General features: G+C 46.8%; 1 protein-coding gene and 1 long non-coding RNA gene across 3 annotated transcripts; one reads left to right on the top strand and one right to left on the bottom strand.

Moving 5' to 3' along the window:
* Nucleotides 1-464: 464 nt before the first annotated feature.
* Nucleotides 465-12,283, bottom strand: LOC143805030 (uncharacterized). The gene is made up of 3 exons (XR_013221160.1): nt 12,260-12,283; nt 10,084-10,146; nt 465-1,308 (listed from the first exon to the last, which is right to left on the bottom strand). It is a non-coding gene; the product is annotated as an uncharacterized LOC143805030 (long non-coding RNA).
* On the top strand, nt 3,245-16,946 carry WDR45 (WD repeat domain 45). Of its 2 annotated transcripts, XR_013221159.1 has the most exons (11): nt 3,245-3,382; nt 5,790-5,864; nt 5,935-6,039; nt 6,109-6,205; nt 6,932-7,026; nt 7,646-7,725; nt 7,794-8,002; nt 8,187-8,288; nt 9,333-9,478; nt 9,550-9,773; nt 15,131-16,946. XR_013221159.1 is itself a non-coding variant. In XM_077283767.1 (10 exons), exons 1-10 carry the CDS (start codon nt 3,334-3,336, stop codon nt 9,657-9,659), a joined length of 1,068 nt encoding a protein of 355 aa, XP_077139882.1. In that variant the 5' UTR covers nt 3,245-3,333; the 3' UTR covers nt 9,660-9,825. The 2 variants fall into 2 exon arrangements, 1 of the variants encoding a protein (XP_077139882.1); XM_077283767.1 differs by lacking the exon at nt 15,131-16,946 and having other exon boundaries at nt 9,550-9,825.
* Nucleotides 16,947-25,538: the final 8,592 nt, after the last annotated feature.

Here is a 25,538-nt window from a genome sequence, read left to right on the forward strand (position 1 = left end):
GCTTCTTTTTAGGAGGCATCACCCCTCCCACCTCATGAACAAATATCCTGTAATATCTCCTAAATGTTGTGCCTTTGTCTTATTAATTCATTTGTAATCCGCCTGAAGAAGGAGCCGCGGTGCTCTGAAAGCTGCAAATATATCTTATGTTCTGGTTCTCCGATAAAGGTATCACTCCGAGAATACTTTGTCATCGTTGGGCAGGAAAGTATTCACATCGTTTTTTCTGGCTAACACAATATCATTTGTTATTGTACATCAGACTGATACATTGTAACAAACACTCAGCTGTTTTTTTTTAAATATTTTTATTAAATGCAATCAATGTTCCCGATCACTGACGGCAGCAGGAGAATGAATAAGAATGAAGCCATGGTCCGGGGGGGATCAGGGGTCACTAACAGAACTTTATTCACAATTACATGTGGACGGGAGAGAAGAAACTCGGATTTATAATAATTTACATATTAGGCTAGTTTCACACTAGCGTCGGGAACAACCCGTCGCTGTGCGTCGGGCCGACGTTCCCGACGCTAGGGTGGTCTCCGCCGCACAACGGGGGCAGCGGATGCATTTTTCCCACGCATCCGCTGCCCCATTGTGAGGTGCGGGGAAGTGCGGGGAGGTGGGGGCGGAGTTCCGGCCGCGCATGCGCGGTCGGAAAAAGTGGACCGTCGGGAGCAAAAAAACGTTTTTTTCTCCCGACGGTCCGCTACCAAACGCCCAAGCGTCGCAAAACGGACGCGACGTTTTGCAATGCGTCGCAAATGCGTCGCTAATGTTAGTCTATGACGAAAAAACGTATCCAGCAAGAACTTTTGCTGGATGCGTATTTTCGGCAAAACGACGCATTTGCGACGTATTGCAGTTAACGCTAGTGTGAAACTAGCCTTAGATAAAAATAGTATTTCTTATACAGAAAGTCAATGTCCAGAATCCTCAGTGCGGGACGAGGAGAAGGTCAGGAGGTGCTCCAGGATATGGTCACGTCAGTGAGGAGATGTCAGGGCGCCAGCTTGTGCCCATCAGCCGGTACCAGCCTCACCATGTGAGAGCCACACTGGTGGAAATCAGAGACTGGACGAGATAAGCCCCACAATGCAGCGACAATCACAACCGAAAATCCAATGGACTAACTGATCCCGGAGCTGCGCCTTAATATTACCAAGGAAAACGACAGAATGAGGGCAGGGAAGCAAGAAGACGGGTAAAAATCTGCACCAGAGGGCTCTGCGGACCTCCAGACGGCTCTGTGGACTCCAGACGGCTCAGCGGACCTCCAAAAGACTCTGCGGACCTCCAGACCCACTGCAAAGAAAGAAGAAACAGGTCAACTAGTAATCTGCAAAACATCACACCCCAGAGATCCCTGCAGAGCATGGCACCCCACAGAGATCCCTGCAGAGCATGGCACCCCACAGAGATCCCTGCAGAGCATGGCACCCCACAGAGATCCCTGCAGAGCATGGCACCCCACAGAGATCCCTGCAGAGCATGTCACCCCACAGAGATCCCTGCAGAGCATGTCACCCCACAGAGATCCTTGCAGAGCATGTCACCCCACAGAGATCCTTACAGAGCATGTCACCCCACAGAGATCCCTGCAGAGCATGGCACCCCACAGAGATCCCTGCAGAGCATGGCACCCCACAGAGATCCCTGCAGAGCATGGCACCCCACAGAGATCCCTGCAGAGCATGGCACCCCACAGAGATCCCTGCAGAGCATGTCACCCCACAGAGATCCCTGCAGAGCATGTCACCCCACAGAGATCCTTGCAGAGCATGTCACCCCACAGAGATCCTTACAGAGCATGTCACCCCACAGAGATCCCTGCAGAGCATGGCACCCCACAGAGATCCCTGCAGAGCATGGCACCCCACAGAGTTCCCTGCACAGCATGGCACCCCACAGAGATCCCTACAGAGCATGTCACCCCACAGAGATCCCTACAGAGCATGTCACCGCACAGATATCCCTGCACAGCATGGCACCCCACAGAGATCCCTGCACAGCATGGCACCCCACAGAGATCCCTGCAGAGCATGGCACCCCACAGAGATCCCTGCAGAGCATGGCACCCCACAGAGATCCCTACAGAGCATGGCACCCCACAGAGATCCCTACAGAGCATGTCACCCCACAGAGATCCCTACAGAGCATGTCACCGCACAGATATCCCTGCACAGTATGGCACCCCACAGATCCCTGCAGAGCTTGGCACCCCACAGAGATCCCTGCACAGCATGGCACCCCACAGAGATCCCTACAGAGCATGTCACCCCACAGAGATCCCTACAGAGCATGTCACTGCACAGATATCCCTGCACAGTATGGCACCCCACAGATCCCTGCAGAGCATGGCACCCCACAGAGATCCCTGCAGAGCATGGCACCCCACAGAGATCCCTGCAGAGCATGGCACCCCACAGAGATCCCTGCAGAGCATGGCACCCCACAGAGATCCCTGCAGAGCAAGGCACCCCACAGAGATCCCTACAGAGCATGGCACCCCACAGAAATCCCCGCAGAGCATGGCACTCCACAGAGATCCCTGCAGAGCATGGCACCACAGACATCCCTACAAAGCATGGCACCCCACAGAGATCCCTGCAGAGCATGGCACCCCACAGAGATCCCTGCAGAGCATGGCACCCCACAGACATCCCTGCAGAGCATGGCACCCCACAGACATTCCTGCAGAGCATTACACCCCACAGAGATCCCTGCAGAGCATGGCACCCCACAGACATCCCTGCAGAGCATTGCACACCACGGAGATCCCTGCAGTGCCTCTACCAGGCAGACCACTGATTATGTGCCTCCAGAGCCCCCCACACCACTACCAGGCAGACCACTGATCACGATATATCTCCAGAGCCCCCATCACTACCAGGTGACCACTGATCACTATGTGCCTCCAGAGCCCCCACACCACTACCAGGCAGACCACTGATCACTATGTGCCTCCAGAGCTCCCCGCCCACACCACCATTACATACGTATTTCCCCCTCTCCCATTTCCTCTGTCAGTAGTGTTTCTGAGCTCTGCTCCTAGTACTGGGGGTGTATTGGCCACTACCTTACCCCTCCCCCCTATATAGCCCGACATTCCATCTCCTCTGTGAGGATTTGCCCTCACTAAAGATGGCGCTGACCTTCTGAGCTTCGTGACGTCACTTCCGCCCTGAGTAGACTTTCTAACATGTAAACAAGGAAGAGCCTTGGTAAACACAGAGGCGCAGACAGAGGCACTGAGGCAGGAGGCGGCCGGGCTCAGCTCTGTGGGGGGCGCTGTCACCGTGTAACCTCCTCTCCTTACAGCGGGTGGCCATGGCTCAGCAGCGCGGCGTCAATGGGCTGCGGTTCAACCAGGACCAGAGTGAGTGACAGTGACTAATAGTGACATGTTGTTCCTGAACGATCCCATACACAGAGCCGGCTCCCTGCTGTGGCTGGAAGGAGCCGGCTGTGCAGTGTGAGGGAGCCTGTGACTCCTGTGGGAGGAGGAGAGAGGCAGCTGTGGAGTGAAGGCCTGGGAGTGCTGGAGGACAGGGCGGATGGGAATACAAGGGCTTCCCAGGGTTAACCCTTCAGTGCCCCCAGACTGCAAGCAGTAGTGCTACACCGTCCTTCAGTGCTGGACTCAGGATGTGAGTACCTTGGTCCCAAATATAGATATATATATATATATATATATATATATATATATATATACTGGCCTCATCCATGGCATATACGTATATAGTGTGTATAGGAGGAGGACTCGGCACATTGCCTGGTATCATAGTATTAGTCAGGACTGAGGAGGATTCAGGACAGGAGCATACAGGGAGGAGGATGGGTCAGTTGTTGCCGCTGAGGGTAATATAAAGTGATTTTAGGCAGAACCTGTGGTGAGATCTAGTACAGCCCCAATCATATAGCGTTCCGCTGGTTTCACACTTACATATTTTGCAATCTGTGTGACAATGGCTGCACACGGATCCGTTTTCGTCTCCATTGCCTTTCAGTGGTGACAGATGGGCCTTGCGTGTGCGTCCAGTTGTCCCCGTTTTCCCACGGATCCGTGTGTCTGCATATTGTACCAGACGCACACCCGTGGCTACACGTCTGGAATTACCATGGAGCACGGATCCTGGACCACACAGATCTGTGTGCTTCCATGTGCAGGGATCCGTTATGTGGGACTGAGCATGCTCAGAAGCAAGGGCTGTGCTGTATGGGAAAGTGATGACACTGTATGGGAGCAGGATGCAGACAGAATGTAGACGCTGCATGCTGTGCCGTCATACAGTGAGCGGCCGCACTAGAAGGGCTGGTGCCCTATGTTATAGCGTGCTAATGATAGTAAAATGTATTGTGAGCCTGTAAATAACATGGGGCTCCTGGTTAGGGGCTGCACGGGTGGGCTGCTTTCACACTAGCCCTTTGGTACGGTGCGTTGTGATGTGCAGCAATCCTGATGCATCCCGATCCAGATTGCATCCCTACACTTAACATAGGGACGCCTGGACCCGCGTTTACATCAGGATTTTCCATGTGCTCCCAAAACGCAGCTTGTTGCGAATTTTAGGTGTTAAGAAAATCTGCAGACATCCTGGTACGTGGCAGCGAATCCAAAAAACATCTGATTGTCAATGTAGACGCCCCCGAATCAGGATGTTGGCGTCCAATCTGCATGTGGATGTCACACTGCGCAGGCTCCGAGCCCCATTGTTGTCTCTCTCCTCTTTCCTCTCTGCCCCCAGAAGTCAGAATTTCACATTTTCAACCAAATCCTGATCAGGATGCAGTTCCGTGCAGATGCAGATAAATTGTGTCTAAGAGGGAATGACTACAGCAATGTACAAAAACACCACATACAACCGAGTAGCAGAGACGCGCTGTTCACAAGAGCGAACAATCTGAGGAAACAGCAATGCTAAAAACAGTCTGTCCTGCTTCACTACTTATCCAGGTGTATAATGAGGCTGTCACTGTACAGGCAAAGACCTGGAACGATGACTGTGGAAAACGTGTTTCTATTTAAAAAAAGAGCCGGCTCTTTATGGTGAGCGGAGCCGAATGAACTGGATCACCAAAAAGAGCCGGACTGCCCATCACTGAGTGTGTATAGCTGTGACGTCACGGATTGCCCGCAGTGGTCACCACGGGGCGCAGTGAGAAGCCTCTAAAGATGGCGGCCACTGACAACTTTCTTGTGTTGTTTCTCCCTCTTAAAGGGAGTTGTGTGCGAGTAAAAGCATATTAAAGGGCAGGTAGACATCAGCGTTATATAGAGGAGGCAGCAGCGGACTCATGGGAAATTGTTACAAATCCTGTGCCCCCCACCCTTTACTGCAAGCGACATGTTATTGAGTTGTGGTGTGACAGTGCCCAACCACTTCCCCCAGGGTCATAGACGATCAGATCCCTGAACATGCAGGCATTGCTCTGGTTATGGGGTCTCCTGCTGTCTCTGTGCTCCCATAGCAGCTCAGGTCACAGCAGAATGAGCCCCCTGTGGTGACAGGTAAGTAGGGGGCACCAGTGATCACATGATCAGTCACATGACTGGTGACGCTGCCTCTATTCCCCACAATGCAGGTGATCAGATCCTTCTGTCTTCTCACTGGACTACAGACAGATTGTGTCGCCCCTTTAATCTTTACCAACAGCTTAGAATACTTGTCATTGTCTCACTGCTCGTCGCTGACATGCCATGTGATGCCGTGATTGGCTGCAGCGGTCACGTCATCCTGACATTGGACAGCGTTAATTCTTGTTCTCTCTCCTGTACGGCTCAGGCTGCTTCTGTTGTGCGATGGAGACGGGAGTGCGAATCTTTAACATCGAGCCTCTGATGGAGAAAGGACACCTGGGTAAGGCTGGAGGGGAAGGGTTAATGGGATCCTAATGTCACGTGACCGGCGTTGTGTTCCTCCCACCCAGACGTGGAGCAGGTGGGCAGCGTCGGACAGGTGGAGATGCTGCACCGATGTAATCTGCTGGCGCTGGTGGGCGGCGGGAGTAACCCCAAATTTTCCGATATCTCAGGTAATTACTTCTTACTCCTCGTGTTCCCGGCTCGGGATGGATTCTTAGGTTTCCCTTTTTTTCCATCAGTGCTGATCTGGGACGACTCGCGGGACGGAAAAGACAAACTGGTGCTGGAGTTCACATTCACCAAACCCGTGCTCAGCGTGCGATTGCGCGCCGACAAGTGAGTCCAGGCACCTAACTGTGTGGGGGCGATTCTCCTCTATGTGGACTGTGGTACTGACATGGCCGCCTCTGGGCCAAATTCAGACAGCTGGGAATCACTGTCTGAGCTCAGACTGCCCGCGGGGTCTCCCTGTCGTGGCCCGCGGGGTCTCCCTGACGTGGCCCGCGGGGTCTCCCTGTCGTGGCCCGCGGGGTCTCCCTGTCGTGGCCCGCGGGGTCTCCCTGTCGTGGCCCGCGGGGTCTCCCTGTCGTGGCCCGCGGGGTCTCCCTGTCGTGGCCCGCGGGGTCTCCCTGTCGTGGCCCGCGGGGTCTCCCTGTCGTGGCCCGCGGGGTCTCCCTGTCGTGGCCCGCGGGGTCTCCCTGTCGTGGCCCGCGGGGTCTCCCTGTCGTGGCCCGCGGGGTCTCCCTGACCCAACTCCACAACCTCAAAGGCAAAAATATGTCTGCGTTTGGGTTGACACACCCATGGCCGGTCCAGACAGCACGTTCAGTATTTAGACAGTGCTTCATGGACATTTGGGTTTGGCCTAAGGGGAGATGACCACAGTGTATGACCCCTGAGCGAGCAGTGCCGTATACACTGTATATCGTGGATGTAGGGGGGCTTGGAAGCTTTTTTTTTTTTTCCCTCCAATCCAAAACGAAAGAAATGTTACAATAAACTACGGCCGACACGTGTAGAATTTCTTCAGAAGTTTAGAACTAACAACGTTCCACTTTACAGGATTGTCATCGTAGTGAAAAACCGGATTTACGTCTACTCCTTCCCAGACAACCCAACTAAGCTCTTTGAATTTGATACCAGAGACAACCCTAAAGGTGAGGACATTGTGTAGATAAAGTGTCTGAGGTTCTCTGTATGGCAGCTGCTCAGTTCTATCTGCAGGAGATTATCCCTGGAGGACTAGCACACCTGCTACCTTGTATTCCTCCATATGCAGGAGCTCTGTATAACCGTGCCTCCTCCACAGATTGCCAGCTTTCTGCCTATGCACAGTGTACCATGATCAGAGCTGTGAATGGGGTTATACAGAGCTCAGCACTCAGACCACTGCTAGATCTTCAGCAGGGAAAACAGGGATTGTGTCCAAACTGCCCCACGCAGCCTAGAGACAAATCGCTGGAATCGGGGTCTCTGCTCCTACATCATGCTGCTCTAAGATGAGAAATGACTGATTCACTTTAAAAACAAACTGCTACAGTTAGTATGGAGCACCTATTTTGGTACCCTTCAGTGGTTTCACAGGCTCAGTCAGCCCGCCAGGATCCATCAGGTGCCATATTGTGAAGGAATTGCCACTTACAATCACTGCTTTTCTCTGTAGTACGTTCCTGCACAGAGCACCATATGGCGGCACACTGCGGGCCTCTGTACTGTGTGTTGTAATCTCTTTTCCAGGGACTTTCTATTAATATTGGGTGGTCTCTTCTCCTGCAGGCCTGTGCGACCTCTGCCCCAGTATGGAGAAGCAGCTGTTAATCTTCCCAGGACACAAATGTGGCAGCTTACAGCTGGTGGTGAGTCCGAGTATGGGGATCTGTCAGTATCGTGGTGTCCCGTGTTCATGCTCTTCCTCTGCTTTCAGGATCTGTGTAACGCCAAACCCAGCAGCTCGTCCGCCCCGTTCACCATCAACGCCCACCAGAGTGAACTGGGCTGCCTAGCGGTCAACCAGCAGGGGACGCTGGTGGCTTCAGCCTCACGGAAAGGCACCTTAATACGGCTCTTCGACACCCAGACCAGGGAGCAACTGGTGGAACTACGGCGTGGTACCGACCCCGCCACTCTCTACTGGTACGTGATCCGTCCTACGCCGGATCAGTGAGAAATATCACAATTCTGTGCGCTTGTGATGGTCAGACTCGGCCTGGTTGGTGCAAAATATCCAATGCTTGTTGTATGGGATGGGTATGGGGGCCGCAACAATAGATTCCCGTATTGTCGTCCTATTAACACACAGATTTTCCTTTATCTCCAGTATTAACTTCAGCCACGACAGCTCCTTTCTGTGCAGTTCCAGCGATAAAGGAACGGTGCACATCTTTGCTCTGAAGGACACGAAGCTGAACCGTCGTTCTGCGTATGTATCAGGCTTATACTGACATGCCAATAATCCGGAATCCTCGGGACAAGTAAAGTGTTGGATCTTTAGATGTTACAGATTTTTTACTGTTCGGTGTGGTTACATCAGCTTTTACGGTTTATCCGCTGCAGAAACACAATAAATACCCATGTGCTGCATTCATCTGGGAGTTTTCCAGCATCTTATTTTAAGCCTATGGGGAAAAATAGGCAAATTAAACCGCAATGGAAATTGACATATTGCAGATTTCAGACAATCCGCAGGAAAAACACACAAAACAGCGCAGTGGGCATCACATTTCTATAATGTGCATCCACAGTATGCTGCAGTTGTTACAGATGGTGCTGATGTAACAAAGGCAGAAAGGACATGTTATGTATTATTTTATATGGTGTGTCTGTCTGTCCCTTTAATCCAGATCCAATCATTGAATGTTTGATTATTGTTAATTTTTAGATCTATTTATCAACTTTCTGATATGTTTTGGTTACTTAAAAATATAATATAATAATAATATAAAAATATTGATCTAAATTTGCCATTATCATAAAATATAAGGGGGTCACAAAAAAAAAAAAATCACCGGGATATGTTGAAGTGTTCCAGAGTAAGATTAATAAACAAATTGGTCTGGTCACTAAAGGGTTAAGAGGGCCAATGCACATTTGGATTCATCATGCACGAAAATTAAAGGGAATTTTACAGCACAGAATGACTGCTCAAACCAAGCACAGGCGCTCAGTGCTTCACAGTGGGACAAACGTGCACATACACCTTCCCACCTGCTTGGTTTCCATCAATCTCCTCCCTTCTCTGACCCGGTGAAGCCAGAGCTGTCAATCAAAGAGGGGGATGGAGATAAAGGGAAGGTGCACCGAGCACCTGTGCTTGGTTTGAGCAGTCATTCTGTGCTGTAGGAGTCCCTTTAGTTTTCTAGACTGTTTTGCTCCCCTGTGGACAGGTGTACCTCTCTTCAGTATAGGTTGTAGTTCTGCATTGAATATGAACACTGTTTATTGTTGCAATCTCCTTCTGGTTCAGGTTGGCACGAGTTGGTAAAGTGGGTCCCATGATCGGCCAGTACGTGGATTCCCAGTGGAGTCTGGCCAGTTTCACCGTGCCCGCAGAGTCCGCCTGCATCTGTGCCTTCGGCAGGAACACTTCTAAGAATGTGAACTCTGTGATAGGTGAGTCTGTGCTGCCAACCTCAGCCTCAGCCCTAGTAAGCCGACAGCTAACCCGACCTCTTCTCTCTCAGCCGTCTGTGTGGATGGAACGTTTCACAAATACGTCTTCACTCCGGAAGGGAACTGTAACCGCGAGGCCTTTGACGTCTATTTGGACATCTGCGATGATGATATTTTTTAAGCTGGTCATGAAGCGAGCTGAAGAAGAAGGGTTCGGCCTGGACACACGGAGGGATCGGCCTCTGTGTATAGGAGCTATGGGAGGCGAATGCTGCAGTATTATTGTACATAGGTTGTAAGTTATTGTATGTAACCCAATGGTAATAAATGTATGTAGCACTAAGGAATATCTGCCTCTAACATTACACTGTCACCAGGAATCACAACTGATTTATTAAAGGGTTATTCCCATCTTCATAACTGGACAGTGCTTGTAAATGCAAGCAATTTACTGCTTACTAAAATGTTCATACAGTTAAGTGCCTTGGAGACCGACCACCACTCTTAGAAACCAAAACAAACGCAGCGCTTACAAGCTCAATAGGTAAAAAGAAAGCTTGTAAGCGCTATTCAACCTGAATAGGATCACTAGAGCTTGCTGTTACCTCTTAATCCAGGCCATGGCCAGGACAGTGCTTACAAGCTAGACAGCAGCGGTGGTCGGTCTCCTAGGTAAACCAAAGAAAAGTGTTAGTATCTAAAACAGCTGCAAATTTTAATAAGCGGTAAATTTGAAAATTGCTTGTATTTTCAATACATATGTATAAAAATATGATTTCCCTTTAAGTTTGATTTTTTTTTTCTGTAGGCTAGGGGAGGGTAAATATAACAGCTGTACTCATGCACTGCTGTTGGTCTGGTCTGTTTTGATGTCATCACTACACCGCACGTGACCGCTGCAGCCTATAGCTAATTTCCTTGTTTTTTCACAACCTGAACCTATAATTACCTTTTACTGCTTGAAGCCTGAGTACGAATGGTCAGAAGTAGGACGTAAAAGGTCCTAGTTCAGTATGACGTTTGCCTCAAATAATTATCTACCCTTTCTCCATTTACCAGGATAGTGATTCCGTCTTTGCATTGTTGATCCGTCCATTGTTCATGTTCTTATCACTAATCGCAGCAGGGCTAGTGACAGAAGGGAGGCCATCATCTTGTTTTTGGCTCATTGCTCCCCTGTAGTGTCAGCACCTGTAATATTACTGACTGCAAAAGAGTCTCAGGCCATCACATATGAGAGAAAGTGTGAGCAGAAACTTGTCCATCTTGAGACTTTATATAGGAGTCTCAGGATGGCGCTTTGTAGGTGGACTCAGCGGACACGGAAGGTGGGAGTGTGTGAGCAGTCGGGACAGATACAACTCTGACTCTTGTGAAATGTAATACAAAAAGAGGAAGTACGAAAAAGACCTATGGAGTATATGTACCCATAAGACTTAATACATAAATACACAAATAGTAGAAAAATGGAGGGCGCTGATGACACATGCAAAGGAACATAGGCATATGCAGGAGGTGACAGGACATGAAAAATGTGGCATTGGTATAGCGTAGTCGCCCGAGTATACTGAAATTAATTGGTTATAACTTTCCAACACATATGTAACAGAAGAGGTGCTAGAGGGGCCTTCTGATGAAGAGTTAACGAAACGTGCGTTGGGGCGGTGGGAACGCTGCAGGCAGCTGGTGACAGTGACATGTATGTTAAACGTCTTTCCTCTTTAGCTCCCCTTCTGTTGCATATATGTGCTGGAAAGTTATAACCAATTAATTTCACTATACTCAGGACTATGCTATACTAATGCTACATTTTTTTATGTCCTTTCACCTCCTGTATATGCCTATGTTTGTTTGCATGTGTGCTCAGCAACCTCTGTTTTCTTACTATTTGTGTATTAAGTAATTTTTATGGGTACATATACTCCGTAGGTCTTTTTCCTACTTCCTCTTGTATTATATATGGTTGATAGATAGGTCCTTTGTTGCTAATCTTGGGAAATGTAGTCTAGGGGCACAGACGGCGAGCTTGCTGGAAGTTCAAGATAAACAATAACCCATTAGGATAGTTGCAGGGGGCTAAATGGGAGGTACAAAAGGAAAATAAAGGCATTGTGAGTTTACAGGGACAGCCGTTTTTTTTGTGCCCGGAAAACCCCTTTAATTCATTTTTATGACCAGACTTAAAATCATAGAGTATTGTCATCAGGATGCAGGTTTTGTACCTGTAACTTTTATCACTGATAACTCAGGACTATAGAAAGTGAGCAAAAGGCTTCAACAGACCCAGGACCAGCGGCCATGTTGGTACTCTATGGCAACTGTAGCAACTCTGGAAACTTCTATACATTAATAATTAGCACGGACCGCTAATACAAGGACTGGCCACGGGTCTGCTGACCGGAGAGTGACCGCTTCATGTATTTCTATGCGGCAGTCAGGAGACCCTCAAAGTCTGTGCATTGCGGATTTCAGAGTAGACATGGCATGAGCCCTTAGGGTTTTCCATTAATATGTGGAGCAAACCTACTAGAAAAGGAAAAAAAACACATTTTTGCACCACCTAATGCAGGTCCTAAAGGGTGCAGAATGACAAAGGAACGCTTTTTGAATCCTAGTGTCGTGCTCCAGCCCCTTACTTTAGGCCCTCTTTTGTCCAGAGTGCCCCTTTATAGGTTTACAGTATGCCGGGTGCTAGCGAGTGTCTGTAAGACATTTATTTCATATAAAATCATTGCTCACACATATAATGCAGTATGCATGGTCCCAGTCTGCAGGGGTTACCTATCTAACAGCAGAATGTAAGGTCTTTAATCTGCAGCAGATTAGGAGGAGTCGGGCTGCGCAAGTCCGAATCTGTCAATTGTCTGCACCACGAGGGAGACATGTTCCAGAAAAGAGCTGACGGACACTCGGAGGATACGGGCTTCATCTGCTGTCCAATGTCTGCAGGAATAAAACAGGAGTGGTTAGTCTGTAATAGACAAATGGGTATATACACTGCTCAAAATCATAAAGGGAACAATAAAACACCACAATGTAACACCAGAGAATAACACTTCTGTGAAATCAACCAGTCCAGTTATAAAGCAACACTGATTGTGAGTCAATTTCTCCTGCTGCTGTGCAAATAAAACAGACAACAGGTGGAAATGATCAGCAATTAGCAAGACTCCCCCTATAAAGAAGTGGTTCTGCAGGGGGTGACCACAGACCATTTCTCTGCTCTCATCCTTTTTGGCTGTTGTGTTTGGTCATTTTTGCATTTTGTCATTGCTCTCACCCCTAGGGGTACTGTACAGTAGCATGAGGTGGGGTCTACAATCCACAGAAGATGCTCAGGTAGTTCAGCTCATCCAGGATGGCACATCAATGCGAGCTGTAGCAAGAAGGGTAGCCGTGTCTGTCAGCACAGAGTCCAGAGCATGGATCAGATAGCAGAAGACAAGACAGTATGCCAGAAGACATGGAAGGGGCCGTAAGAGGTCAACAGCAGAACCGTTACCGCCTTTATGCAAGGGAAAAAAGGGGAGCAGTGCTAGAGCCCTGCAAAAATGACCTCCAGCAGACCATTAACATCTATGCTGAAACAGTCAAACAAACTCCATGAGGACCCGATGTCCACAAGTGGATATTGTGCTCACAGCCCAACACTGTGCAGGGCGATTGGCATTTGCCACAGAACACCAAGATTGGCAAATTCGCCACTGGCACCCTGTGCTCTTCACGGATGAGAGCAGGTTCATACTGAGCATTCTGGAGACGCCGTGGAGAGCGATCTGCTGCCTGCAACATCCTTCAGCATGACCAGTTTGGCAGTCAGTCAGTAATGGTGTGAGGAGGCATTTCTTTGGAGGGTCGCACAGCCCTCCATGTGCTCGCCAGAGGTAGCCTGACTGCCATTAGGTACCGAGATGAGATCCTCAGATCCCTTGTGAGACCATATGCTGGTGCGGTTGGCCCTGGGTTCCTCCTAATGCAGGACAATGCCAGACCTCATGTGGCTGGAGTGTGTCAGCAGTTCCTGCAAGATGAAGGTATTGAAGCTATGGTCTAGCCCGCCCGATCCCCAGACCTGAATCCAATCGAGCACATCTGGGACATAATGTCTCTTTCGATCTACCAACACCATGTTGCACCACAGACTGTCCAGGAGTTGGCGGATGCTTTAGTCCAGGTCTGGGAAGAGATCCCTCAGGAGACCATCCGCCGCCTCATCAGGAGCATGCCCATGTATTGTAGGGAGATCATACAGGCACGTGGAGGCCACACACACTACTGAGCATCATTTACTTGTCTTGAGGCATTTCCACGGAAGTTGGATCAGCCTGTAAACTGATTTTCTACTTTGATTTTGAGCATCATTCCAAATCCAGACCTCCATGGGAAATTTTGATTTCCATTGATCATTTTTATCAACACATTCCACTATGTAATCAATAAAGATTTGCAACTCAAATATTTCATTCAGTGATTTCTAGGATGTGGGATTTTAGTGTTCCCTTTATTCTTTTGATAGTGTATATAGTCATAGAATCATACAGTTGGAAGGGACCTCCTGGGTCATCTGGTCCAACCCCCTGCTCAAAGCAGGATTCACTAAATCATCCCAGACAGATGTCTGTCCAGCCTCTGTTTGAAGACTTCCATTGAAGGAGAACTCACCACTTCTCGTGGCAGCCTGTTCCACTCATTGATCACCCTAACTGTCAAAGTTTTTTCTAATATCTAATCTGTGTCTCCTCCCATTCAGTTTCATCCCATTGCTTCTAGTCTTTCCTTTTGCAAATGAGAATAAAGCTGATCCTTCTACAGTGTGACAGCCCTTGAGATATTTGTAGACAGCTATTAAGTCAGAACATGACAGGCAGCACGGCGCCCCCTCTGGTGCCAACCATAGCTGGATGCGATAATTTATCTTGTGGTTGTGATAAGCACCAGACACAGAGTTGTCCATGTCCGTGTGTCTGCATCTGGTTCTGCAGCTCAATTGTAGGATCAAAGGCAAATAAACATTTCAATCACTGCTCTTATCTTCAGTTAAAAAAATTAAGAAATGATTAAAACGAAATAATAATCATATTCAGTACTGCCTTCCCTGTAAAAGTCCACTGTATGGCCAGATAACATTATTTAACCCATTAGTTAAATATAATTAAAAAAAAACAAAACAATGGAATATCAGAATATTTATCTCATACAGTGGATGTGAAAAGAAATTGAAATGGTAGAATTTATTTTATTTTTTTGTTTTTAGTCTATGTGCCACTCGATAAATAGGAACCCAAATCAGCACACTGACCAATAAAAAACAATAAGCCTTCATACAACCACAGCAAAAGACTATAAATAGAGGGCACCATCTAGCCAATTATTGAGGATGCTCAACCCGCAGCATGTCAGATAAGTATAATCAAACCAAAAAGAAAGAGACATGCATGACTGCAGGGATCATCAAAATATAACAAATTTTATTAAGTCATAGTCCTAAAACCACACCACAACATTTAAAAAAGGGAATTGAGAGTTGGTAAAAGGACCCGTGGTACATACCCTTGTGGGGGGTGCAATGTGTGTCAATTTTTGGTTGCACGGGAGGAAGTGTGTTACCATATTACCTTTTCCAATTAAATCGGAATCTTTCTTTAATTGTAGGTCGAAAAACCTCGTGTATGTAATTCTTTGTGACTGCCCCAAGCTCTATGTGGGCCAAACATCACAGGAGCTAAGGAAAAGGTGCCAACAACATCTGTCTAACATCAATTTGGCCAAAAGAGACCGGGAAATGGGGAAGACCTTAACCTCAGTAGCGGCACATTTTCTTGAAGTACACGGAAGTAATACCAGAGGCTTCAGAATCATGGGACTAGAGGGCATAAATGTAACCATTAGAGGGGGTAACTTAACTAACCAGCTATTGAGATGTGAGTCTAAATGGATATATAAACTACGGAGCCTCACACCATTGGGACTCAATGAGGAACTCCTCTTCACTGGCTACTATAAACAGTTATAATTTTGCCTCTTGATTGGTACCCAATATAGCCTTTTTCTGTGTATTATTTTGTTGTATTCAGCTAGCATCTGTTTCTTAGTAATTTGTGTGTCTTTTTCATCCCCTTTCCCAATCCCCCCTTTTCCCTGCTTCTCCTTTCCCCTTCCCTCCCCCCCTTCCAATCTGTTATGTCTCTTAGTTTGTTTGATATTTAATGTACCTGGATGCTGTTGGCCTCTATGGTAAAGGGTATTGCTCATGCACAGTGGACAGCTTAAACCTGTTTATATTACTGGAAAACACAGGATGTGAGATTCCTTAGAAGGCTCTGGTGGGATCTTTTCTCTGAGTTCCTCTTGAAGTTCCTTTGGTACTTGAGGATCCTTCAATAATTTGGTATCAGCTTGTAAATAACCTTTCCCCTAGGCTTTTTATATTGGAGATACCTTTGACTAATAGTATTTCACTCAGATAAAATTTCTTTTTGATAATTCCTGTATTAGTGGACTATGTAACGCATGATTTTGTGTCCGGCACTACTTATTCTCTCCATCGGGGTGCGGGTAGAAATATATTAAATATTTGTGGTACGAAACACTTTTCTGTCGCCATACATCCGCCTCTATGTTTACGGTAAATATTTTTGAAGATTCTATTAGAGATACCGTTTAGGTTATTGCGCGTGCGTATTGGAGTCAACTTTCGCCTTACACTTTGTTCTCTGGGTCATGCGCACTAGTGGGTTATAGTTGGAAGGTTTTCTAAGTGGGAGCGCCTGCGCAGTGATACATTCATCGCAGGGTATCCCTGGTAACGCCTGACCATGCGCAGTAGCGATTTCCGGGACGCTGAAAAAGCCGGTGTGCTTGCCAGCGTGACCTTTTGCTGCAGCTGTATTAAGGGTGACAAATTGTAAGTACTATATATATCTGGGTCCTTAAGTCATCACACTACTCTTACCCCTGATGAAGTCACTTCGGTGACGATACGCGTCGGGTACACCACGCAGGAACCGGCCCCTCTTCTTTTCATCTCAGCCTCCCTGGCCATATTATGGTATGAGCATGTCCATTTGGAGGTTATTTTTGCCATAAGCAGTGCCTGCTTTGATATTTTTCTATCTTGTCTCTTCAACTAGTTTATTTAGACAGCTATATTTATATTTAGCTGAGGCACTGCGTCATTAGTTTATACGGCTAGGACAGGATTGTTCATATATACAGCCTTAATTATTGGATTTTTCCTCTGTCTATATTGGGTACCAATTGAGCTTTATTGTAGCTTTTTTGGACAGAACAATCGGTTGTACCTAGAGTATGGAGGTATTTTGATATAGGGACCGTACCTGTGTGTGTTAGTCTCCCATTATTTTCTTGGGTAATTTTTCTTGTGCTTTATGTGTATTTTTAAATGTTTTTAAATGTTGTGGTGTGGTTTTAGGACTATGACTTAATAACATTTGTTATATTTTGATGATCCCTGCAGTCATGCATGTCTCTTTCTTTTTGGTTTGATCCTTCATACAACCACATCAACACAAAAATAAATTCTCGGAAAATGGCCACAGAAACCCAATTTTTTTTTCCCAAGTCAAGGATTTAACCCCTTAAGCCCCGAGGGTGGTTTGCACGTTAATGACCAGGCCAATTTTTACAATTCTGACCACTGTCCCTTTATGAGGCTATAACTCTGGAACGCTTTGACGGATCTTGGCGATTCTGACATTGTTTTCTCGTGACATATTGTACTTCATGTTAGTGGTAAAATTTATTCGATATAACTTGCGTTTATTTGTGAAAAAAATGGAAATTTGGCGAAAATTTTGAAAATTTTGCAATTTTCCAACTTTGAATTTTTATGCCCTTAAATCACAGACATATGTCACGCAAAATACTTAATAAGTAACATTTCCCACATGTCTACTTTACATCAGTACAATTTTAGAACCAAAATTTTTTTTTGTGACGGAGTTATAAGGGTTAAAAGTTGACCAGCAATTTCTCATTTTTACAACACCATTTTTTTTTTAGGGACCACATCTCATTTGAAGTCATTTTGAGGGGTCTATATGATAGAAAATACTCAAGTGTGACACCATTCTAAAAACTGCACCCCTCAAGGTGCTCAAAACCACATTCAAGAAGTTTATTAACCCTTCAGGTGTTTCACAGGAATTTTTGGAATGTTTAAATAAAAATGAACATTTAACTTTTTTTCACACAAAATTTATTTCAGCTCCAATTTGTTTTATTTTACCAAGGGTAACAGGAGAAAATGGACCCCCAAAGTTGTTGTACAATTTGTCCTGAGTACGCTGATACCCCATATGTGGGGGTAAACCACTGTTTGGGCGTATGGCAGAGCTCGGAAGGAAAGGAGCGCCATTTGACTTTTCAATGCAAAATTGACTGGAATTGAGATGGGACGCCATGTTGCGTTTGGAGAGCCCCTGATGTGCCTAAACATTGAAACCCCCCACAAGTGACACCATTTTGGAAAGTAGACCCCCTAAGGAACTTATCTTGATGTGTGGTGAGCACTTTGACCCACCAAGTGCTTCACAGAAGTTTATAATGCAGAGCCGTAAAAATAAAAAATCATATTTTTTCACAAAAATTATCTTTTCGCCCCCAATTTTTTATTTTCCCAAGGGTAAGAGAAGAAATTGGACCCCAAAAAATGTTGTGCAATTTGTCCTGAGTACGATGATACCCCATATGTGGGTGTAAACCATTGTTTGGGCGCATGGCAGAGCTTGGAAGGGAAGGAGCGCCATTTGACTTTTCAATGCAAAATTGACTGGAACTGAGATGGGACGCCATGTTGCGTTTGGAGAGCCCCTGATGTGCCTAAACATTGAAACTCCCTACAAGTGACACCATTTTGGAAAGTAGACCCCCTAAGGAACTTATCTAGATGTGTGGTGAGCACTTTGACCCACCAAGTGCTTCACAGAAGTTTATAATGCAGAGCCGTAAAAATAAAAAATCATATTTTTTCACAAAAATGATCTTTTCGCCCCCAATTTTTTATTTTCCCAAGGGTAAGAGAAGAAATTGGACCCCAAAAAATGTTGTGCAATTTGTCCTGAGTACGCTGATACCCCATATGTGGGTGTAAACCATTGTTTGGGCGCATGGCAGAGCTTGGAAGGGAAGGAGCGCCATTTGACTTTTCAATGCAAAATTGACTGGAATTGAGATGGGACGCCATGTTGCGTTTGGAGAGCCCCTGATGTGCCTAAACATTGTAACCCCCCACAAGTGACACCATTTTGGAAAGTAGACCCCCTAAGGAACTTATCTAGATGTGTTTTGAGAGCTTTGAACCCCCAAGTGTTTCACTACAGATTATAACGCAGAGCCGTGAAAATATATATTTTTTTTTTCTCAAAAATGATTTTTTAGCCCCCAGCTTTGTATTTTTACAAGGGTAACAGAATAAATTGGACCCCAAAATTTGTTTTCCAATTTGTCCTGAGTACGCTGATACCCCATATGTGGGGGGGAACCACTGTTTGGGCGCATGACAGAGCTCGGAAGGGAAGGAGCGCCATTTGGAATGCAGACTTAAATGGATTGGTCAGCAGCCGTCACGTTGCATTTGCAGAGCCCCTGATGTACCCAAACAGTACAAACCCCCCACAAGTGACCCCATATTGGAAACTAGACCTCCCAAGGAACTTATCTAGATGTGTTTTGAGAACTTTGAACCCCCAATGTTTCACTAAAGTTTATAGCGCAGAGCCGTGAAAATAAAACATCTTTTTTTCCCACAAAAATGATTTTTAGCCCCCCAAATTTTTATTTTCCTAAGGATAACAAGAGAACTTGGACCCCAGAAGTTGTTGTTCAATTTGTCCCGAGTACGCTGATAACACATATGTTGGGGTAAACCCCTTTTTTGGCGCACGGGAGAGCTCGGAAGGGAAGGAGCACTGTTTTACTTTTTCAACGCAGAATTGGCTGGAATTGAGATTGGACGCCATGTCGCGCTTGGAGAGCCCCTGATGTGCCTGGACAGTGGAAACGCCCCAATTCTACCTGAAACCCTAACCCAAACACACCCCTAACCCTAATCCCAACGGTAACCCTAACCACACCCCTAGCCCTGACACACCCATAATTCTAATCCCAACCCTAATCCAAACCGTAAATGTAATCCAAACCCTAACCCTAACTTTAGCCCCAACCCTAACTTTAGCCCCAACCCTAACTTTACCTCCAACCCTAGCCCTAACCCTACCCCTAAACGTGACTGAAATACGTGGCACTGAAATACGTGGCACTTAAATACGTGATACGTGGCACTTAAATACGTGGCACTTAAATACGTGGCACTTAAATACGTGGCACTTAAATACGTGGCACTGAAACACGTGGCACTGAAATACGTGATACGTGGCACTGAAATACGTGATACGTGGCACTGAAATACGTGGCACTGAAATACGTGGCACTGAAATACGTGCAACTGAAATACGTGCAACTGAAATACGGTGCAACTGAAATACGTGGTACTGAAATACGTGGTACTGAAATACGTGGTACTGAAATACGTGGTACTAAAATATGTGGCACTGAAATACGTGATATGTGGCACTGAAATACGTGATACGTGGCACTTAAATACGTGGCATTGAAACACGTGGCACTGAAATACGTGATACGTGGCACTGAAATACGTGGCACTGAAATACGTGGCACTGAAATACGTGGCACTGAAATACGTGGCACTATGACTGTCAGAAAATGTTCATTAAACGGTTAGGGGTGAGGTTAGGGGTAGAGTTAGGGTTTGGATCCCTTTATCACCTTGATGGTGGTGGGTGGCTTTTCAGTGTGTTTTCTGTATTTTTTCGATAAAAACACATGCGTTTTTAACGCAAACAAACGCATGTGCTTAAAAACGCAAGAAAATACTGCAGGTTGTATTTCTGAAAATGAACGCATGCAGAAAAAAAACGCATGCGTTTGAAAACGCGACCAAACGCGTACAAAAAAACGCATGCGTTTTCAATGTTAAATATAGGGAAAAAACGCATGCGTTTTTTTGTGCAAAAAACGCTGCAGACAAAAACGCAAGTGTGAAACCAGCGACGCTTTTTATAGCAAAAAAGTTTTTGCGTCTCCACATTTTGAGACCTATAATTTTTCCACATTTTGCTCCACAGAGTCATGTGAGGTCTTGTTTTTTTGCGGGACGAGTTAACGTTTTTATTGGTAACATTTTCGGACACGTGACCGTTTTTGATCGCTTTTTATTCCGATTTTTGTGAGGCAGAATGACCAAAAACCTGCTATTCATGAATTTCTTTTGGGAGAGGCGTTTATACCGTTCCGCGTTTGGTAAAATTGATAAAGCAGTTTTATTCGACGGGTCAGTACGATTACAGCGATATCTCATTTATATCATTTTTTTATGTTTTGGCGCTTTTATACGATAAAAACTATTTTATGGAATAAATAATTATTTTGGCATCGCTTTATTCTCAGGACTATAACTTTTTTATTTTTTTGCTGATGATGCTGTATGGCGGCTTGTTTTTTTGCGGGACAAGATGACGTTTTCAGCGGTACCATGGATATTTATATCAGTCTTTTTGATCGCGTGTTATTCCACTTTTTGTTCGGCGGTATGGTAATAAAGCGTTTTTTGCCTCGTTTTTTTTCTTACGGTGTTTACTGAAGGGGTTAACTAGTGGGGCAGTTTTATAGGTTGGGTCGTTACGGACGCGGCGATACTAAATATGTGTACTTTTATTGTTTTGTTTTTTTTATTTAGATAAAGAAATGTATTTATGGGAATAATATATATTTTTTTTTTATTATTTATTTAGGAATTTTTTTCTTTTTTTTTTTACACATGTGGAAAAATTTTTTTTAACTTTTTTACTTTGTCCCAGGGGGGGACATCACAGATCGATGATCTGATAGTGTGCACAGCACTCTATCAGATCACCGATCTCACTGACAGGGCTGCAGGCTTACCAGCGTCTGCACTGAGCAGACACTCGGTAAGCCACCTCCTTCCCTGCAGGACCCGGATGCCGCGGCCATCTTGGATCCGGGACCTGCAGCCAGGAAGGAGGTAGGAGACCCTCGCAGCAACGCGATCACATCGCGTTGCTCCGGGGGTCTCAGGGAAGCCCGCAGGGAGCCCTCTCCCTGCGCGATGCTTCCCTATACCGCCGGTACACTGCGATCATGTTTGATCGCGGTGTGCCGGGGGTTAATGTGCCGGGGGCGGTCCATGACCGCTCCTGGCACATAGTGCCGGATGTCAGCTGCGATAGGCAGCTGACACCCGGCCGCGCTCCCCCCGTGAGCGCGGCCGATCGCGTATGACGTACTATCTCGTCACCGGGAATTAAGTCCCAGGTCACCTTGACGGGATAGTACGTCATACGGGATTAAGGGGTTAAAAAAAGAAAAAGACTAGAAGAAGAAAAAGAAGAAAACTATAGCAATTTGATGAGGCCGTAATCGTATCGTGGAAGAGTCACCTATGGATATAGTAATTAGTGATGAGTGAACCTGTTTTGGTGTTATCAGAATATCTCGGGCGTGCTCGGATAATATGTCTGAGTCCCCTCGGCTGATAGACAGCTGCAACACACACCTAACAAACAGGAAATCCCTGCCTGTGTTAAGGCTGCCGTCACACTAGCAGTATTTGGTCAGTAGTTTACATCAGTATTTGTAACCCAAACCAGGAGTGGAACAAATAGAGGAAAAGTATAATAGAAACATATTCACCACTTCTGCATTTATCACCCACTCCTGGTTTTGGCTTACAAATACTGATGTAAAATACTGACCAAATCCTGCTAGTGTGACGGCAGCCTAACAGCCGCGAGACATGCAGCCGCAGGGACTCGACCATGGTTTTCAAGTACGCCGAAATGCTAGATTAGCACCCGAGCATGCTCAGATAACACCTTATCCCAGCACGCTCGCTCATCACTAATAGCTATAGCTTTTGAAAGGAACTGGAAAAAATAAAAGTGCAATAATGAAAATTGTCTGCTGGTGGAAGAATGGGGTTATGGTGACACGTGTGGAGTCTCGGCTGACGGCCGCAGGACCACGTCCGGGTTACGACTTACACGTGGAGGACGTTGTCTGCGACGCTCAGGGTCTTGCTCACTCCTCCCTTTCTTGGTTCTGCATCTGGGCTCAATGAGTCGTGGGCGATCTGGGCTTCTCTGGAGCAGGGGAAGGGCACATGAAGCCGGCTGCACTGTGGTTATGGAAAAGAGACACTGCCCCTGACCTAAACCAGGCCACATTATGAATAAGAATGGCCCTGCTCCTGAAGAAAAACACCCTCATCCCAAAATTCCCATAAAGTAAGACAACCACTTGAAACAACAACAAAAAAACCACACTACTTCTCACCTCCCGGACCAGCGCTCGTCCTTCACACTCATTACTGGGTCTCACCTCCCGGACTGGCGCCCCCCGCACTCGCCATGGGGCTCCCTGCCAGTCTCGTGGCCACTGACCGGCTAAAGTTTTCACACTGAAGCCGGTATCTTCCGCTCGGACAGAATGTGAAGGCTGCAGCCGATCAGCGGCCACTAATTGCTGGGAACACGGTCAGTATTTGGTCAGAATTTTACCTCAGTCTTTATAAGCCAAAACCAGGAGTGGGTGATAAATGCAGAAGTGGTGCATATGTTTCTATTATACTTTTCCTCTATTTGTTCCACTCCTGGTTTTGGCTTACAAATACTGATGTAAAATACTGACCAGATACTAATAGTGTGACCGTGGCCCAATAACGAGGTCAGCAGCTACGGACATACTGGTCAGCCAGGGGGGCTTCTCTCCTCACTACCATTATCATCGTGAACAGATTAGGGGGAACAGTGGTCTCCAACCTGTGGCTCTATAGCTGTTCTCAAACTACAACTCCCAGCATGCCCAGACAGTCAATGGCAGTCCTGCATGCTGGGAGTCGTAGTCTCGAAACAGCTGGAAGAACACAGTGCTACACAAAGCATCCAAACAAGTGGGACTAGCCCTTAAAGCCATTGTCCCCCAGGTCTGGCTGACCAGGACATGCTTTACATTATCCTGCATGCGGTTCACTGAACCCCAGGGGCTCTAGGTGTGGCCCCGTGGTACGAAGCCAAAAAGGCGAGGGGTCCGACGTCAGCATGTTTGTGCGGGGGGCTGCACTATGTACTGCCCCAAAACTGAGTATTTATAAAAAGCAGCAGTTACTATGGCAACCAGACTCCTCTCATTTCTAAAGGATTATTAGCAAAATGAAAGCAGACACCTGATAGGTGCGATAGACAGCCAATCAAATTCTCCCGTTTGAATACATTTTTGCAACCAAACCAATGTCCCTCCCTTCACTCTGGAATGTAAGGGTCTAGTACAGCACATAAGACCCCACATGCAGCGCCCCCAACACTGTAACATCACCCCTCAATCTCTACACCATGTAGAAGGATACAACTGCAGCGCGCCCGCCGCCATCTTAGGTACTGGCGAGAGGATGTACAAGAGAGAAGGAGCGATCAGTATAGAGAGACATCTCCGTCCAGTCCGTGGAGGAGTTATCGCTGGTATCTTGCAAAGGATTTAGTCTGCTGCCCTCTGCTGGTGGCTGATAAAAGTGCAACTAAAAAGATAATATGGAAGGGCTCCTGTGTCAGAGAGGGCTGTTATAAAAATGAGCAAAGGAAAAAATGCCCAATTCAGGAGCTTTGTCTTCATTTTGGAGGTGATAATAAGTAATTAGTCCACTTAGGAGGAGGATCTGACTTCATAGAGTGAATAGGATAGATTTAAGGCCCCTTCACACTGGTCGATTCTGCTACGATTACGACGCATTTGCGTCATATTCGACATCGCAGTACGAGCTCGTAGCCAGCGGTCACACTCTACGATGTTAACGCTTTTTCTGACGTAGTTGCGATGTGAACGTCACGCGTCGCAATCGTACGCTACCCTTCACACCGCCATAGTCCTACGACTCCGAGCGTGACGTATTACCAGCATGGGCGTGCTAAAACGTCACGCCCAATCAGGAGACAGGTATGCGGAAGCCCAACCCACGTAGTCGCATTACGAGCTCGTATGACCGCCGTCACGTACTACGATTTCGACCGCCACAGCGAGACATTTACGACGAAAGAAAGTTCTGCTCTTTCTTTCACATCGTACGATGCTGGGCTGCGTCGCAAATCGTAACGCCATGTCACACTTTGCAACCTCGGAACGAGGACGGATAAACGTCACAAATCGAACGCTCGTTCAGACTTTGATTGCACAGTGTGAAGGGGCCCTTATAGAGAATCTGCTTGGTGGGGGGCCCCGAATAGTCTAGGTGGGCCAGCAGGTGACCTATAGTCTTACCTGTGGAAAGGTGTGTGCATACTGCCCAACTTTTGAAGAACGGAAAGAGGGACAGATTATGCGGCAAGCTTTGGCCTCACCCCAATCCACGTCCATTTATTCTTCTTATTTATTTATATAGCACCATTGATTCCATGGTGCTGTACATGAGAAGGGGTTACATACAGAATGATAGATATCACTTACAGTAAGCAGACTAACAATGACAGACTGATACAGAGGGGCGTGGACCCTGCCCTTGCGGGCTTACATTCTACAGGATTATGGGGAAGGAGACAATAGGTTGAGGGTTGCTGCAGCTCCGGTGTTGGTGAGGCGGTAGCTTCGGTAGTGATGAGGAGGCAGCGGGGTCAGTGCAGGCTGTAGGCTTTCCTGAAGAGATGGGTTTTCAGGTTCCGTCTGAAGGATCCGAATGTGGTGGATAGTCGGACGTGTTGGGGCAGAGAATTCCAGAGAATGGGGGATATTCGGGAGAAGTCTTGGAGGAGATTGGATGAGGAGTGAATAAGTGTGGAGGAGAGAAGGAGGTCTTGGGAGGAGCGGAGATTACGTGAGGGAAGATATCGGGAGATTAGTTCAGAGATATATGGAGGAGACAGGTTATCGATGGCTTTGTAGGTCAGTATTAGTAATCTGAACTGGATACGCTGAGGGAATGGGAGCCAGTGAAGAGATTTGCAGAGGGGTGAAGCAG

The sequence above is a fragment of the Ranitomeya variabilis genome, chromosome 2 (genome assembly GCF_051348905.1).
Source record: "Ranitomeya variabilis isolate aRanVar5 chromosome 2, aRanVar5.hap1, whole genome shotgun sequence".
In the NCBI taxonomy this organism is placed as follows: domain Eukaryota; kingdom Metazoa; phylum Chordata; class Amphibia; order Anura; family Dendrobatidae; genus Ranitomeya; species Ranitomeya variabilis.